The following is a 15,979-nucleotide window of genomic DNA, read 5'->3' as shown; positions in this document are numbered from 1 at the left end:
GTTCTGCATCTGGGTTTAGGCCTCCAGCTCTCTGGCTTGGTTGCTGGTAGTGTGGGAATCGACACATCAACTCAACGTCCTCACTGTCTGAACTCTCCACTTGTTTGTTTGCGTCATGTTGCCTTGTTCTTGTCTGTCTCGGATTTTCCCTCCTTTTCTGTTTTGGATCCGTTCCATGTTTGTCTAGCGTCAGGCTATCGCATGGGAGTAAGAGGTTCCTATGTAACACACTACTTTTGCCCCCTCCCTCTGGTATCACCTCATACACAGGACTCTCACTGCTCCTCCTCTTCACAACATGAACCTTATTTTCCCAATAGGACCGCAATTTCCCACGACCTCCTCTTTCTGACAGGTTACGAACAAGCACTCGTCCACCAGGTTGAAGGTCAGCTCCATGAACTCTTTTGTCATACCCTCTTTTGCCTCTGGAAGCTTCTCTGGCAGCCCTTTTTGAGGCAATCTTATAGGCTTGATGCATTCTGGTTTGCCAGTTCTGAACATACTCTGCATAACTTTCCCTTGTCTCACTGGGCTGTAGGTTAAAGAGCAGGTCTATTGGCAAACGGGGGGAACGACCATAAAGCAGGTAATATGGAGAGAACCCGGTGGCTCCACTGGGGGTACAGTTATATACGTGCACCATCTTCGGTAGTGAACTCTTCCAATCAGCCTTTTGTGTGTTTGTGAGTGTGCGAAGCATTGAGAGTAGAGTTCTATTAAAACATTCGACCTGCCCATTGCCTTGTGGATGATAGCAGGTGGTGTGGGAACCTCGCACATCACAACATTTCTGCAACTGGGCCATCAGCTGGTTTTCAAACTCCCTGCCCATGTCATGTTGAATTTTCTCTGGAAACCCAAAGCGAAGGGCAAAATCATTGAATAGTTTGTCAACCACAGTCTTGGCAGATTAGTTTTTCGTAGCATAGGCCTGCGCAAACCGAGTATAATGGTCCATTACTACGAGGATGTACTCAAACCCTTGGTTACAGGCCTCTAAATGCAAAAAGTCTATAGAAACAAGTTCAAAAGGGTGTGTAGTCACAATGGATATCAAAGGGGCTCTAGTCGCTTTTTGTGGTCGTTTTGCCTTCAGGCACTCACACACTTGAGTCACAAAATGTTCAGTGTCACTATGCATACGGGCCCAATAAAATCTGTCCCGAATCAAATTTAGAGTTCTCCCAACCCCGAGATGTCCCATTTCTTTGTGCAACTCCTGAAACACTGTCTGCTGGTGTTCTGTTGGTAGGACAAGCTGGCATTTACCTCCTGTAGAGGACTCCATTATCACTGATGAACAGTTTTTGCCACTGCCTCGGTAAGACTCTTACACCTGCAGGTTCAGCTTTCAGCAACTTTCTAGAAGGGTACTGGCTGCTTTCTTTGTACTGCAGAACTCGACCAATGACAGGGTCTCTCTTTTGACTTTCTCCAATCTGTTCTGGCGTTACTGGTTCGGCTAAGGTAGGTGAACATGCATCACTCACTAGGTCCAGGGAGTCTACATGAGCTGCCGTTACCCAGGCTGGTGGAGCGTCTTTCTGCACTATAACTCCTTGAACAGATGCACTGATCACCTCAGGGCTCACTTCCTCTGTACACTGTTCCATGACTTTGTTTATGTCCAGTGGCATACGGGAGAGGCCATCCGCATCAGCATTGTGCTTACCCGGTCGGTACTTAATAGAAAAGTTGTAGTCTGCCAGTTGCGCAACCCACCTATGACCTGTGGCATTAAGCTTAGCTGTTGAAAGGATGTAGGTCAGGGGGTTATTGTCTGTATGTACCATGAAGTGAGGGGCATGATACAGGTAATCCCTAAAACGCTCACATACGGCCCATTTTAGTACTAAGAATTCTAACCTCCCTGAGTGCATGTGATAATGTTTCTCAGGTGGAGTCAGTGTTCTGGAGCCATACCCGATTACTGCCATTTTACCATTTTGTCTCTGATAAAGTACTGCTCCCAATCCCTCCTGGGAGGCATCACAATGGAGGATAAAGGGTTGTGTGAGATCTGGGTACCCCAGTATGGGAGGCTCAATCAGTTTGTCAATGAGAAAATTCAGTGTCTCCTGATGGCTATGTGTCCAGTTTATGGGGGTGTTAGGTGGAAGGTTACCTTTATTTCTGGTTGTAGCAACCTTTCTCTTGTTCTTTGACTCCTCAGGCAGCGTTCCCCCAGGAGGTGCTGAGAGCAGCTGGTAGAGAGTCTTTGCTATTTTAGAGAAGTTTGGTATGTATTATGTATGTAGTTGTAGGAACCTTTTTTTTTAATGCTTGCACTGGAGCTACTTCCGCTGGGTCCATAGTGTAGCCTTCGCCGGACACCATCCGCCCCAGATATCTCACCTTCCTTTCGAACACTTCACACTTGCGTGGACTGAGCTTCACCCCGTGCTCCTGATACCTCTGCAACACAGTTCTCAAGTGGCGGACATGGTCCCCAAAGCTTGGGCTGTGCACCAGGTTATCGTCCAAGTATGGTTGGCACATGACATCTCTCAAGCCAACTAGGCAATCTTCCATGTTCCTCTGGAATTCTGCGGGGGCGGCACTCAAGCCAAGTGGGATTCTTACCCACTGGTAGAGGCCCCAGGGTGTTACAAAAGCAGTCAGGGGCTGGCTTTCCTCATCCAGAAACCCTTGATGATAGGCCTTCCCGTGATCCAACACTGAAAACCAAGAGCTGCCAGTGAGAGAGTCAAGCATGTCTTGGATTCGGGGGATGGGGTGGCGGTCAGGGACTGATTTTCTGTTCAGTTCCCTGTAGTCACAACACAACCTTAAAGTCCCATCCTTCTTCCTCACACATACAACCGGTGATGCGTATGGTGATCGTGACTGAATTATCCACCCCCGATTCAGCAGGTCCTGTAAGTACTCTTTGACTTCATGGTGTAGTGGCTTTGGAACTGACATGTATGTTTTCTTTACTGGGGTGGTGTCATGTAGCGTGATGTGCAGCTTCAAGGAAGGAATTGAGCCTATGTCAACCTCATTGCAGGCAAACGCATGACACTCCTCCCTCACTAACTGTTTCACAGTCTCTCTTTGTACATCACTTAGGTGACTGAGGTCGACTTGGGGGTCCCACTGAGTCGGCTTCTTTGTTTTGGCCTTGTCACCATTTAGTTGACTTTGCCCTTCAATTGGCACTGTGTTACGTTGGTTACTCTCTTGTTGTTTTCCGCTCTCACCTATGTTTATCTGTTCGGTTTTTACAGCATAAGTGGTTTTAAATGTTTGTAGAAGGCCAAGAACTGGGTGCTGGTCTAAAATAATCTCCCGCCATGGTTTTCCTCCATGTGAATGTGTTCCTGTGATACTGTGAGAGAGGCGCTCTGCTGCCGCCTTTCACCAGCCCCCTGAGAAGAAGTGAAGCGAGTGCAGAGGATGGATGGTTTCACAGCCCTCCACAACTCTGTACGCTGTGCTCTTCCTGCTGATGTGACAGGCAGTCAGAGAGGGCGGGTCATCATCGATGATGTGGCGCATCTGAATTGGCCGGCTCACACAATCTTTAAGATGGCTCCTCTGCCCATGAGCATCACTGCAAATGGCTGACAACATATTTTTATATGTAGACAAGGATGAGGAAGATTAAGGGCAACAACGTTTATCTCTAATGAAATTTGTGGAGCCTTGGTTGACCATGTTTTAATGACCATGTTCTGTTTTAATTATTTTACCGCCATTGTCCAGTCTGAAGAGTACACAATGCATCTTTTTGGCTGCTGAGTATGTCCAGTAAGCTCACGTGGCATACTCAGAAATTCTTGCTTATCTAGTATACATCTGGGTATTTCTCAAGTATACAGAATCCACATACTATGCAGTTGGAACGCACTACATACTTAGTTTTACGACATACTTAGTATGAATATGTTTGTGTGCGATTTCGAACAGAGCCAATCTCCCTCTTAAACTGTTTTGTTTATCTCTGTCATTGCAGTATGAAAGAGGCCGGTTTGGGGCTACATGGCGGAGGAGGTCCTGGGTTTTTGGTATGTTGGAAGTGAGCGGAAGTGATAGAAGGCCAGTTCTGAAGCTGTGAGGAGAAGAACAAGGCAGGAGTTGGTCCCACTGCACAAATATGTAAAGCCTGGAAGCAAGATCATCACAGACTGTTGGAGAGCTTATCAAAGACTGTCGCAAGATGGTTACATCCATTATCAAGTCAACCATAAGCGACACTTTGTGCATCCACAGACAGGGTCTCACACACAGCACATTGAGAGAGCCTGGCGCACTTATAAGGATGACATCTATAGCTTCAGGGGGAACCAAGCGCCCACTGCTCTGAAAATGAACCTCAGATTCGTCGAGTGGAACCACTGGTTGGCCAAAAAATCACTGTGATGGAATGGTTGGACGCCTTTTTAAAGACATCAGAGCATTATTCAAGATATAAAAGTATTAACACAAATGCTGTTTTCATTTCAAAAACTTTTGTTAAAGTTACTTTTTTTCCTGTTCCTGTTTGTTAAAGTATTGTTGTCTTAAAATATAAGTATGTCTAAACTTGTTGAGTGGTGTGAAAACATTATTATGAGACCTCAATAAGCAACGAATGAGACTGTAAATGGGCAATTAGGAACTAGATTCTTATTTATGAAGTTGCATTTTATGGTAATTAGCGATTTATAGTTGACATTTTGGAAATTTGTTACAACGTTGGACTGAAGTTAGACAGAAACTAGTTGGAAGTTTAGCAGTAACAATTCAGTTACACGCCTGCTGCAGAAGTTACATATAAGGTAAGTGGTGACAATTCATCGCCTGCTTCCCTGATGTAATGTTATCACTTAATCACTTTCAAATTACTGATCTGACTTTTGGAAAATATATAGAGATCAGTCTGAGTAAAGGGATTAAAACTTGGATAGAAAATATAAACAGAAAGGTACTTGGCAAGTTATTTCTAGGGGATCATGCATGTAAATGGGTCAGATATGTCAGACTGAACCCTCGGCAACTGAAGTGAAACACCAAGGCTAGACCTTCAACTGTTCCAAGAGTTGTTGACCCCCAGATTCTGTTTTGCCATGGGCCTACACTCAGTGCCTATCACAAGCAGGTACAGACTGCTTAGAGCACGGCTCTCAGTGAATATCAAAACTGGCCTCTACGTTAAAATGTCCATGTAAAAGAATGTAAGCCTAATTCCTATCAATTAACTCAGTAGGACTATGTGAAATAAATTGCCAGCGAATTATCAATTGGGAAACAATATAATTATACATTTATTTGGTTGTAACTTACAAGATATTTCAAAGGATCAATTAAGTTCGTATTACTTTATTGGAAATGTATTAAAGAAATGACCAACTATTTATTGCCTGCTTATTGGGAAATAGTGACAATATAATTAATAAATAATGTTGGGGTAATTTTCGATAAATTATGGGGTAAATATTGGGGTAATTTGGGTGTAATTCCTAAGAAATTTCAAACATGTTACTTGCTAATTACCACCTACTTACCATGAAATTTGCTGAACTGTAAAATGGAGCGTTACCGCTAATTTTGTACAAGAATGGCATTACGGTAAGAATGTGGAAGAAATGATTTGAAAATAAAAGTAAGCCCCCTGTGAATGTGATAAGCAATTACACATTCATTCAATAAATCAGTAAGTCAGTCTGTCAATAAATAAATGAAACAAAATCAAAATTAGTCAAACTTAATAATAAAGAATACATTCCCAGAGACCAACAGTTCACCACCTCAGAGTGTCATTGAGAAACTTCCTGTTTCCACATGACAGTGGGCTTCAGGAGGAACCGCCCAGCACTGCGTTGGTTGTGGAGTCCTTCAGGTTCCTGGGATGTACTATCTCTCATGACCTGAAGTGCGAGACTTGCATCCACTCCGTTGAGAAGAAGGCCCAGAGACTGTTGTTCCTATGCCCCTAGCCCTTATGTCCTACTCTACATGCAGATTTGGGAGACACATCTTTCTGATGTGTGATGTACAGTCTATTCTTAAATGTCTTAGTTTGGTAGTATAAATGTAAGTACCTCAGATATGCAATACTTCTTCTATACTTCTGTATCACTGATTATAAAAAAAGGTGTATATTCAACCTTTCAAGTATGTTACACTGATATGCAATAACTTCCACAATCAACATGTCCAACTGTACATTAAATGCAAAACTTCCATATAAGTGAAATGATTGGTTTTGGAAGTTGGCATAGTAGACTGGGAATGTAACTTCAACATTCATAATGCAAACCTCCTGAAATAATATGTGAACTTAAACAAACTATAAGGTTTATACTGCCACTTATGCACTAAGAGGTTTCCTTTCAAGTATGTTACACTGATATGCAATAACGTCCACGATCAATATGTCAAGCAGCACAATTCAATTTTCAATTCAATTTTATTTAGACAGCACCAAATCAACTCAAATCAAGTCATCTCATATAGAGCAGGTCCAGACCATACTCTAGAATATTACTACAGAGACCCAACAGTTCCCACCATGAGCAAGCACTATGGCAACAGCGGCAAGGAAAAACTCCCTTTCAATAGGTAGAAACCTTGAACAGAACCGGACTCTAGGTGGGCGGTCATCTGCTTTGACCGATTGGGTTGGAAAGAGAGACATGGAGAGAAAGAGACAGAGAGACAGACAGACAGAGATGCATAGCAACAACAGTGGTAGAAAAAACTAATAATAATAGAAATATGACAAATAATAGAAATTGCAGCGGTGAGAGTCAAGGAGGCCCAGGGCAAAAGCAGCCAGGCATACCAGGACAACGATCCTCAGTAAACTGTGAGACGAGAAAGCACAAGGAAGCTCTGGGGAAGATACAAAGTTAGTAACATACATTGGTGGGACATGAGGGTGTAAAAATGGAGAAGGAGAGGAGAAAAGAAGAGCTCAGTGCATCATGGGAAATCCCCCAGTAGTCTACTAGTCTAGGCATATAACAACACAACAAGGAGCTGGTCCAAGAAATTATTCGTGGAGAAAGTCAATATACGAGACTGGGAATGTGATGCCCACATTCATGATTCAAATTTCCTAATCTCACATGCTAACCTCCAAAACGCCACCCATACAACAATATGTTGCACTAATATGCAATAACTTCCACAATCAATATGTCAAGCAGGACAATGACTGCAAAACTTCAACTGATATGCAATAACTTCCACAATCAATATGCCAAGCAGGACAATGACTGCAAAACTTCAACTGATATGCAATAACTTCCACAATCAATGTGCAGCACAATGAATGCAAAACTTCAACTGATATGCAATAACTTCCACAATCAATATGTCAAGCAGGACAATGACTGCAAAACTTCAACTGATATGCAATAACTTCCACAATCAATATGTCAAGCAGGACAATGACTGCAAAACTTCAACTGATATGCAATAACTTCCACAATCAATGTGCAGCACAATGAATGCAAAACTTCAACTGATATGCAATAACTTCCACAATCAATATGTCAAGCAACACAATGACTGCAAAACTTCAACTGATATGCAATAACTTCCACAATCAATATGTCAAGCAACACAATGACTGCAAAACTTCAACTGACATGCAATAACTTCCACAATCAATATGTCAAGCAGGACAATGACTGCAAAACTTCAACTGATATGCAATAACTTCCACAATCAATGTGCAGCACAATGACTGCAAAACTTCAACTGTTATGCAATAACTTCCACAATCAATGTGCAGCACAATGACTGCAAAACTTCAACTGTTATGCAATAACTTCCACAATCAATGTGCAGCACAATGAATGCAAAACTTCAACTGATATGCAATAACTTCCACAATCAATATGTCAAGCAGGACAATGACTGCAAAACTTCAACTGATATGCAATAACTTCCACAATCAATAAGTCAGCCAGCACAACAAATGTAAAATGTTCACACTTAATTTTGGGTTTTGGAATTCAGCCGAGTAGTTTGTGAAGGACAAAGTCCTTAAATCTTAACTTTCAAAGTCCTAATGCTAACCTTTTATACCAACATGCCACAATTCAAAACCAAAAGGTACTACCACTTAAATACTGAAAGGTTTCCTGTCGATTACATTACACTGACAGGTAATTGCTTCCAAAATCTCTAATTGTATTGTACTTCCAACACAAGACCAACTAAGAAGTTGTCATTGATATTCATAAGAACCATCATGGGAATACACACAATCTTGCTCCTCTAACGTCAAACTCAAGCAAATGCATAAAATTGAATGCTCTTAACACTAGCCAAACACAAACAGCTTGGTTACAGTTCTATCCAAGTTAAAGGATACGTTCACATCAAGTATATCTTAAAATAGTACTCACATTTCCATACGCGCCTTGAAAGAAGAGTTGGTCGCTTTAGTTGTTCCTCCTCTGCATATTGTCCGCCAAGAGATCCCTTCCCAAAGCAATTTCCTGGTGTTTCCTCTTGTCCATTCACTCAGCAGATGCTCCTCTCTCCCTTGAAAATCATCCTGCCAATCTGTCCTGGTCATTGTTTCCTCCTAAATGAAATCCACGTCCTGTCTCGTCCAGCTGCATTTCACTTCTGAAGCTGTGACTGACTGAGTGTCACTAAGGGCAACTTCTCCAAGGTTCTAGAATGGCGGTTGATGCAATAAGACATCAAAGCCGCTACAGAATTCTGTGACCGTCACAATGACACACGCAAACATACGCACACACACACACACACACACACACACACACACACACACACACACACACACACACACACACATTTCATTGCCAGTAATACTGATAATAAATTAAACAATCTAGCGACACGAAAACAATTAACATACTAACATCAACATGGACGTACACATACGGTGTCATAAGTACGAACAATAATCGAAAAATAAAATAAATGAACAGGCCAAAAAACATTGTAGTTAAATATTTGGACTACTTATTGACTGAAAATTAAGGTAAATGAAATAAAAAATAAAAAACCAAGAGCAAGTATATTTAAGGTAAACAAACAAAGAAGTTTTGAAATAATGAAAAGAAGACTTAGACTTAGACTGTATTAATCCCACAGCGGGGAAATTCACAAGTCACAGCAGCAAAGACAGAAAGGTGCAGAAACACACAGCAGACAAGCACCGTGTCAATAAGAATTACAAGTATTTCTTAAAAAAAGAAAAACAATATAAAAATAATAAATACAGATATAAAAAATATGGGGGACAAAAATAAATATATACACGGAAAATATAAAGTATGTACAAATTGTGCAGATTTCTGTGCAGTTAAACAGTCTTATAGCCGTAGGAATGAACGACCTGCGGTAGCGCTCCTTCTTACACCGTGGGTGTAACAGTCTGCTGCTGAAGGAGCTGCTCAGGGCCCCCACAGTCTCGAGCAGGGGGTGAGAGGTGTTGTCCATGATGGATGTGAGCTTGGCTAACATCCTCCTCTCCTCCACCTCCTCAATGGAGTCCAGCGGGAAGTCCAGAACAGAGCTGGCTCGCCTAATCAGTCTATTGAGCCTCCTCCTGTCCCTGTCTGTGCTGCCCCCCCCCCCAGCAGACCACAGCTTAGAAGATAGCCGAAGCTACCATAGTGTCATAAAAAGTCCGGAGCAGTTTCCTGCACACACCGAAGGACCTCAGCCTCCTCAGCAGGTGGAGGTGGCTTTGACCCTTCTTGTACAGGGCCTGAGTGTGGTCAGACCAGTCCAGTTTATTGTTCAGGAGAACACCCAGGAATTTGTAGTTCTCCACCTCCTCAATGTCCAAATCGAATCTGATGAAAAACAGGTTCAGTTGGTTAGCCCAGTCCCTGTCTCCACTGTCCTGGTGTCTCCCCTCACCTTTTCCATGTCCAGAGATCTTCTTAAGTCCTCTCCAGACATCCCTGGTGTTATTTTGCCACAGATGTTCAAACATTTGTCTATTAGAAATTAAGGAGGGCAGCGATGCTAGCTAACCCTAGCTACCCTAAATCTTGAAACTCTTGCAGGCACTCTTGAGCAGGTTGTTTTCTTCATCAGGTTCATAGACCTTTTTCCACAACAGACATTTTGACAAACAACATTAAGGATGGGCCATTCTAGCAATGCAGCTATTAATAATGTTACTAGTTGCACATGTTTAACACGTCTAAATGTCTGCTGTGAAAAAAGTCAGCTTTGGTTTCACTATATTTTTGTCACGTGTGCACAGAGACACAAAATGGTAAAGAGAGGGAGAGACTAACAGACAGGCAGTCAGTGGTTTTCACAGTGACCTGCTGTGTATCTGTCCACCACAACATCACTCAACTGCAGACAGAAGCATGACAAACAAAAACACATATGTTGTAGACACAAATAACCTGTTTTTGTTAAAAATGTGTTGAGAAAATAGACAGTATAAAAAAAATATCAGGAGGCAACAACTGAAATGAATGAACCGCCACCGTCTTTCTGGTCTCACAGCACTTTGTAAAGGCATTCTGCATGTCTGTCCTGAGAACAACAAGCAAAGCCACATGCAACAGCTACACTGACAGAAGCTGCGGTGGGCCGTTTCTCCGCCCTTTGACCCACCATCAAGGCTGTTTACTCAGAACAGACCTGACTATGGGCTTCAACAGGATGTGTAGTGAGGGAAGAGCTACATGAGGCTTCAGCAGGCTAATTTTAGTTGAACACATTGAAATCATTGTTTTGCTTTCTTCTTCACATGCTCATTTAAAGTACAGATAATGTCTCTTCCGTTTTTAAAGATGCAACCATTACAACCGTATGCATTTGCAATCTTAAAATATAAAATCACCATGTTAGTTCACGTTTTGTTTTAATTTTAATGTAAATATTGATTTATTCAGCATTTATTTGGACAGGCGGCAAGTCCATCACTGTGCCAAGTGACTTTAGCAAAGCTGTTAAACCTATTTGCAGATAATCAGGTCAATGTAACTTCAGATCACAGTTAAAAAGAACCAGGGTGGGACCAGTGAATGATTAACACCTCCCCCCTCTGACAGCAACTACCAATGAAAAGCACCAGACGGCAAAAAAGTTGGATGAAAAATGGTCATGACTTGGCGTGACTGGGTGGGTGTGTGTGTCCAACACCCTGCACCCTTTAACTACTCCTGTAAGTTGTTGTGATGTTGATATTAATCAATAATTTAGTGTTATTCCACTTGTCGTTTTAAAAAAGGTAAAAGAGCAGCACAAGTACAGCTTCCTGAGGTTAAAACAGAGAGTGAGAAAGAGAGAAAAGACCCTTCGTGTCCACACCTTAGTGTGAAGCCCAACCACAACAATGCTGAAGTTTCCATGCTTCATTTGTTTGTCAGCGGTGACTGTGAATGTGTGTTTATATGTGTCTGTTTGTGTGTAAAGGTACAAAGCAGGACACAAAGTACATGAAAGTATTTACTGCTTTTGTTTTGTGTGTTATGTGTACACGGGCTGAACACAGCGTTGTGTCAGGGAAGCATCGATTTAAACTGCAACAATCCTGCTGCAACACTTGTAGTATTAAGAACATCTTGTTGTCAAACCAACGTGTTTTGGGTTGTGGTCAGCAACATGTTGACCCTGATGATGGCCACAAACCAGAAGGATAGATAGATAGATATAGAAAGATATGTTGTCTATCTATTTTCATTCTCTGTACATCTTTAAGTTGTTGAAGTTAGGCAACAAACTTCCACTCTGTTTTGGTAATGTACATTTGTGGTTTTCTCCCAGGTTGACATGAGTTCCCTCCCTCAGATAAAAATATGCAGGTCAGAAACTCTTCATGGCCTCCATGTGAATGTGTTCCTGTGATACTGTGAGAGAGGCGCTCTGCTGCCGCCTTTCACCAGCCCCCTGAGAAGAAGTGAAGCGAGTGCAGAGGATGGATGGTTTCACAGCCCTCCCCAACTCTGTATGCTGTGCTCTTCCTGCTGATGGGCGGGTCATCATTGATGATGTGGCGCATCTGAATTGGCCGGCTCACACAATATTTAAGATGGCTCCTCTGCCCATGAGCATCACTGCAAATGGCTGTATAAGTCTTTTTATTATCAATTATTAGTTATTTTATTTGAAATTTTGATTTGGAGACATAACATAGGCTCTTACACTGTATTTAGAGATGTATTACACATGAAACATTTATAATTAAAGGCTATTTCAATGCATTCTGTAAAATGACGACTTATGTAGTGAACAAAAGTGGCTTTCTTGTAAAGCTCATCTTTTTGTCATCTGATTTTCATCAAAGGAATGGGAGTGATGAAATGAGAGAGCAGATGATGTTTCGATCAAATCTTATTTAACCCCCAACCCTACAAGGGTTAAAGCCGTGCTCTAGCCACAAAGCTACAGGATAACCAGAAATGTCGCTATTTTATGTTGAGTGTTACTTTAACAGTTACAATGGCTTGAGTTTCGATTTATACATCCTACAGTCATTAAATGTAAATGATTGAACAGAAATATGTAAAGTAGTCGTGAGTCCAGTCTCTCAAGGAATTACATGTACTTTTTTGCAGTGCATCATGCATCCAGTGCTAATGTTATTGCCAATGTAGGAACTACTGCAATGTGCAATTTAGCATGGTGAAGAGCCTGACCATGACTTTAAAGACCCTGCATACCCACACAGCTGTTGTGAATTACCCTGTCTGAGGTGGAAGTCGGGTGAAGTGACGCTGTGAATTACCTGTCATCAGAAGTTGATATAGTACTGAGCATGATGAAGGTGTATGTTGTCCCACTCTAACAGGTGCAACAAAACCAACAGAAGGGTCAAGATATGTCAGTCAAGTGCAGTTTGAACACACACACACAGTTGTGAGAAGAGGTCTAATTCAACAACAGAAATGAAAACACGTATGTGGGTGGACTTTAATCTGCAGGGACTTTAATTAGCCGTCTTAATGACATTTTTCTAACCATAACCAAGTAGTTTAGTTGCCTAACCTTAACCAGGCTGTAAAACAAAACGGCATTGAACATTTGATCACCACTGGTCATGAGGTTTTGTTTGGAAAGACATCGTTTCACTTCTTCTGATTTGATTGTGAGTGTGATTGGATTAATGGAGCAAACAATGATTAGTTAGTCAGTCATGTTCCATGAAAAAATACCATGTGCTATCAGTTACTGAACACCTCTATTTACAGCAAAAAGTTCTGATAAACCGACTGTACACTACCTGCGCAGCACCAAACAGCAGACTGACAGAGTTAGCTGCCAGCTAGTGAACATAGTGGAGCATTTAGCAGCAAGAGAGACGGATATTTCTGTCTGTCAGGAGTTGGTGGAGAACAAAAGCAGAGAGAAAACTTATATGAGTACAGAACTTACATTTGCCAGGTTACCAGAATGTCTAGTCTATCTATTTAAGGTTTTCTGGAAATCAGGCTACAATTCAAAAATATGGTAATATAGTCAATAAAAACAACAGACTAAAGATCTTCTTCCTGCCCCTGTTGTTCAGGGAAACTCTCTTAATTCATGATCCCCACAAGGTGAAATGACATGTCATTTTGAACAGTGTGAGCATATTGGTGAATATCAGCTGAAAAGTCCATCAACATGAAGTGAAAATATAAAGGAAACCAAATTATTTTGGATTACAGTAGTTCACATCAAATCATCTGTTGTGTTTACGCTCAGTGTCAGTTATAGAAACCCACCATGAAACATGAAACAAAAGCTTGCTGTTGCTGTTGTTTCATGTGTTTAGGTTGGAAAGTTGAGATTATTTCCACTGTGGTGGTACAGTGACATTGGCTAACATAACAAGAGACCAATGAGATTGCTCTGAAATTGTTCCCTCCCACTTCATATGGTTACATTAAGGTGAATCATCTTCTAATACGGTCTAATTTAACTGTTGTCTCAAGTGGATTAACAAGGAAATGCTGGTCGTATTTTATTTGCTGCTGATGCTCAGAGTTGGGCGTAAGTATATAAAGTTTTTTCAATATATATTTCAAATACATTGTCATCTTCTTGCATCAACTTAGCACAGGGCATATATGAATCTATCTCTGCTGTTAATCACTGCTCCATTTCATTTTATTTTTTAGGATGCACAGATGATCTGATCTTTGTGACGAAGACTGTTGGTGTTGGAGATGATGGGACTTTGTCGTGTACCCGCCAGACATCTGATCATTCAGCAAAATTATTTTGGATCAGGCTTGTTTCTGGAAACTTGCCTGAATTCTTGGGAGGAACATATTCCTTTAATTATTCTGGTGTTAACGAGACTCCTCGAATTACATCAAAACAAGAGCCTGGATCATTTGTTCTGCATATTAATAACACAAAGCTAAGCGATATTGGAGTTTATTACTGTATAAAAGTAGACAAGCTCAAAATGACATTTTTGAAAGGAACATTTCTGAGTATTAAAGGTAAATAAAATACCACAACCAGACATTTCACATTCCTTTAAAGATTTAACCATCATGCTTACATCAAACACCATTTATAACAGCAGGTCACACAGTTAAATTTTCCTACATGTATGTGTAAAGGTAGTACATGTTTCCATAATTTACAGGAAAGTAAGTTTATGTATATGAATTCATATTTTTAACTACTTTTCTTTTCATTGAAGTGAATATCACATGTTTATTTTCACATTTGTATTTCCCAGGACCAGAACCTGATATCACTGCCGTCATTCACGTCCCTCCATCTGATCCAGTCCGTCCAGGAGACTCAGTGACTCTGCAGTGTTCAGTCCTCTCTCACTCTGAGAACAAGACATGTACAGGAGATCACAGTGTGTCCTGGTTCAGAGCCGGATCAGATGGATCTCATCCCAGTGTCATTTTCGCTCACGGAAACAGTGGTGATGAATGTGAGAAGAGTCCTGACGCTCGCTCTCCACAGAAATGTGTCTACAGCTTCTCTAAGAAGGTCAGCTCCTCTGATGCTGGGACTTATTACTGCGCTGTGGCCGCATGTGGAGAGATATTATTTGGACATGGAACAAAACCGGACATTGAAGGTAACAGAGAAGCAGAACATGTCCATAAAAATCATTCATTTTGAATCTGGTAGAATCCATTAAGATCATGTATCACAAAACATTTGTTTCTAATGCATTCAAACATCAAAATAATAGTAAACTTTCATTATTTGCTCCTTTTCATATTGTTTCAGGACTCAACATGTGGGAGAGAACAGTTCTGATTCTGCTCTGTGCTGCTTTGGCTATAAGTCTGATTGTTATAGCTTTTCTCATTTCTTCCATAAAGGCTTGGGATTGTTGCAATGGTAAGAAAACATTACTTACACCTTATTCCACCAGTTCACTGGTTTCACATTAGTGCTGAGTATAAGTCAACTTACAGAACAGTTCCTCTCTGATTTGGAGAAATTGAATCCTTTTTTGCTAATCTTTATTTGTTGTTATTGTCTGTATTTACAGCACATTTTATAATACATTTCTCATTGTTTGGTCAACAGGCACTGCAACTACTGGTGGACATCAAAATCAGCATTCAAGAAATTTAAGAGTAAGATTAACCTTCAGAAAAGTTATTTTCTTTTTCTTCTTTAAATGTATTTTCCGTGATATCGTCATCTCACAAAATTTGCCATATATTTTCTCAGAGAGATCATGACACATCTGTTTATTCCGCTGTCGTCTTCACCGTGATGAAAACCGGCAGTGGTGGAGCGAGGGGTGCAAAAGCAGCGGAGAGAGAGAGGATCTACGCTGCTGTCAAGGCCTTTTGGTTGGATTAGCAATTCAGTCAATTCCAGCAAGAAATCTTGGGTTATTGTAAATCATTTGACCTGGAAAATGAAACCGTCATTCCATTTTTGAAATGGACATGGGCATTTTTGAAATGTTGGTTAAATCATCAAACATCTGGCCACTTCATTTGTGAGCTTTAAATGATATATTTTCCATCCTTACTAAAATGTCTGACTTACAGGTACAACATGAACTCAGAATTCAGATGATGAAGCATCAAGTAGTACAACTGAGTTGAAT

At 41.1% G+C, this 15,979-nt stretch overlaps 2 protein-coding genes across 2 annotated transcripts in view; both read left to right on the top strand.

Annotated features, from left to right (window-relative positions):
* Window positions 1-15,979, top strand: part of LOC139290956 (uncharacterized) — a 247,986-nt gene that overhangs the window by 118,665 nt on the left and 113,342 nt on the right. The window lies entirely within an intron of this gene.
* On the top strand, window positions 3,988-15,726 carry LOC139291659 (signal-regulatory protein beta-2-like). Its single transcript, XM_070913760.1, has 6 exons — window positions 3,988-4,024; window positions 14,052-14,381; window positions 14,627-14,983; window positions 15,139-15,252; window positions 15,445-15,494; window positions 15,592-15,726. Exons 1-6 carry the CDS (start codon window positions 3,988-3,990, stop codon window positions 15,724-15,726), a joined length of 1,023 nt encoding a protein of 340 aa, XP_070769861.1.

The sequence above is a fragment of the Enoplosus armatus genome, chromosome 10 (assembly GCF_043641665.1).
Source record: "Enoplosus armatus isolate fEnoArm2 chromosome 10, fEnoArm2.hap1, whole genome shotgun sequence".
Lineage (NCBI taxonomy): Eukaryota > Metazoa > Chordata > Actinopteri > Centrarchiformes > Enoplosidae > Enoplosus > Enoplosus armatus.
The sequence above is the reverse complement of the archived record's forward strand: the minus strand, read 5'-3'. Positions and strand labels throughout refer to the sequence as shown.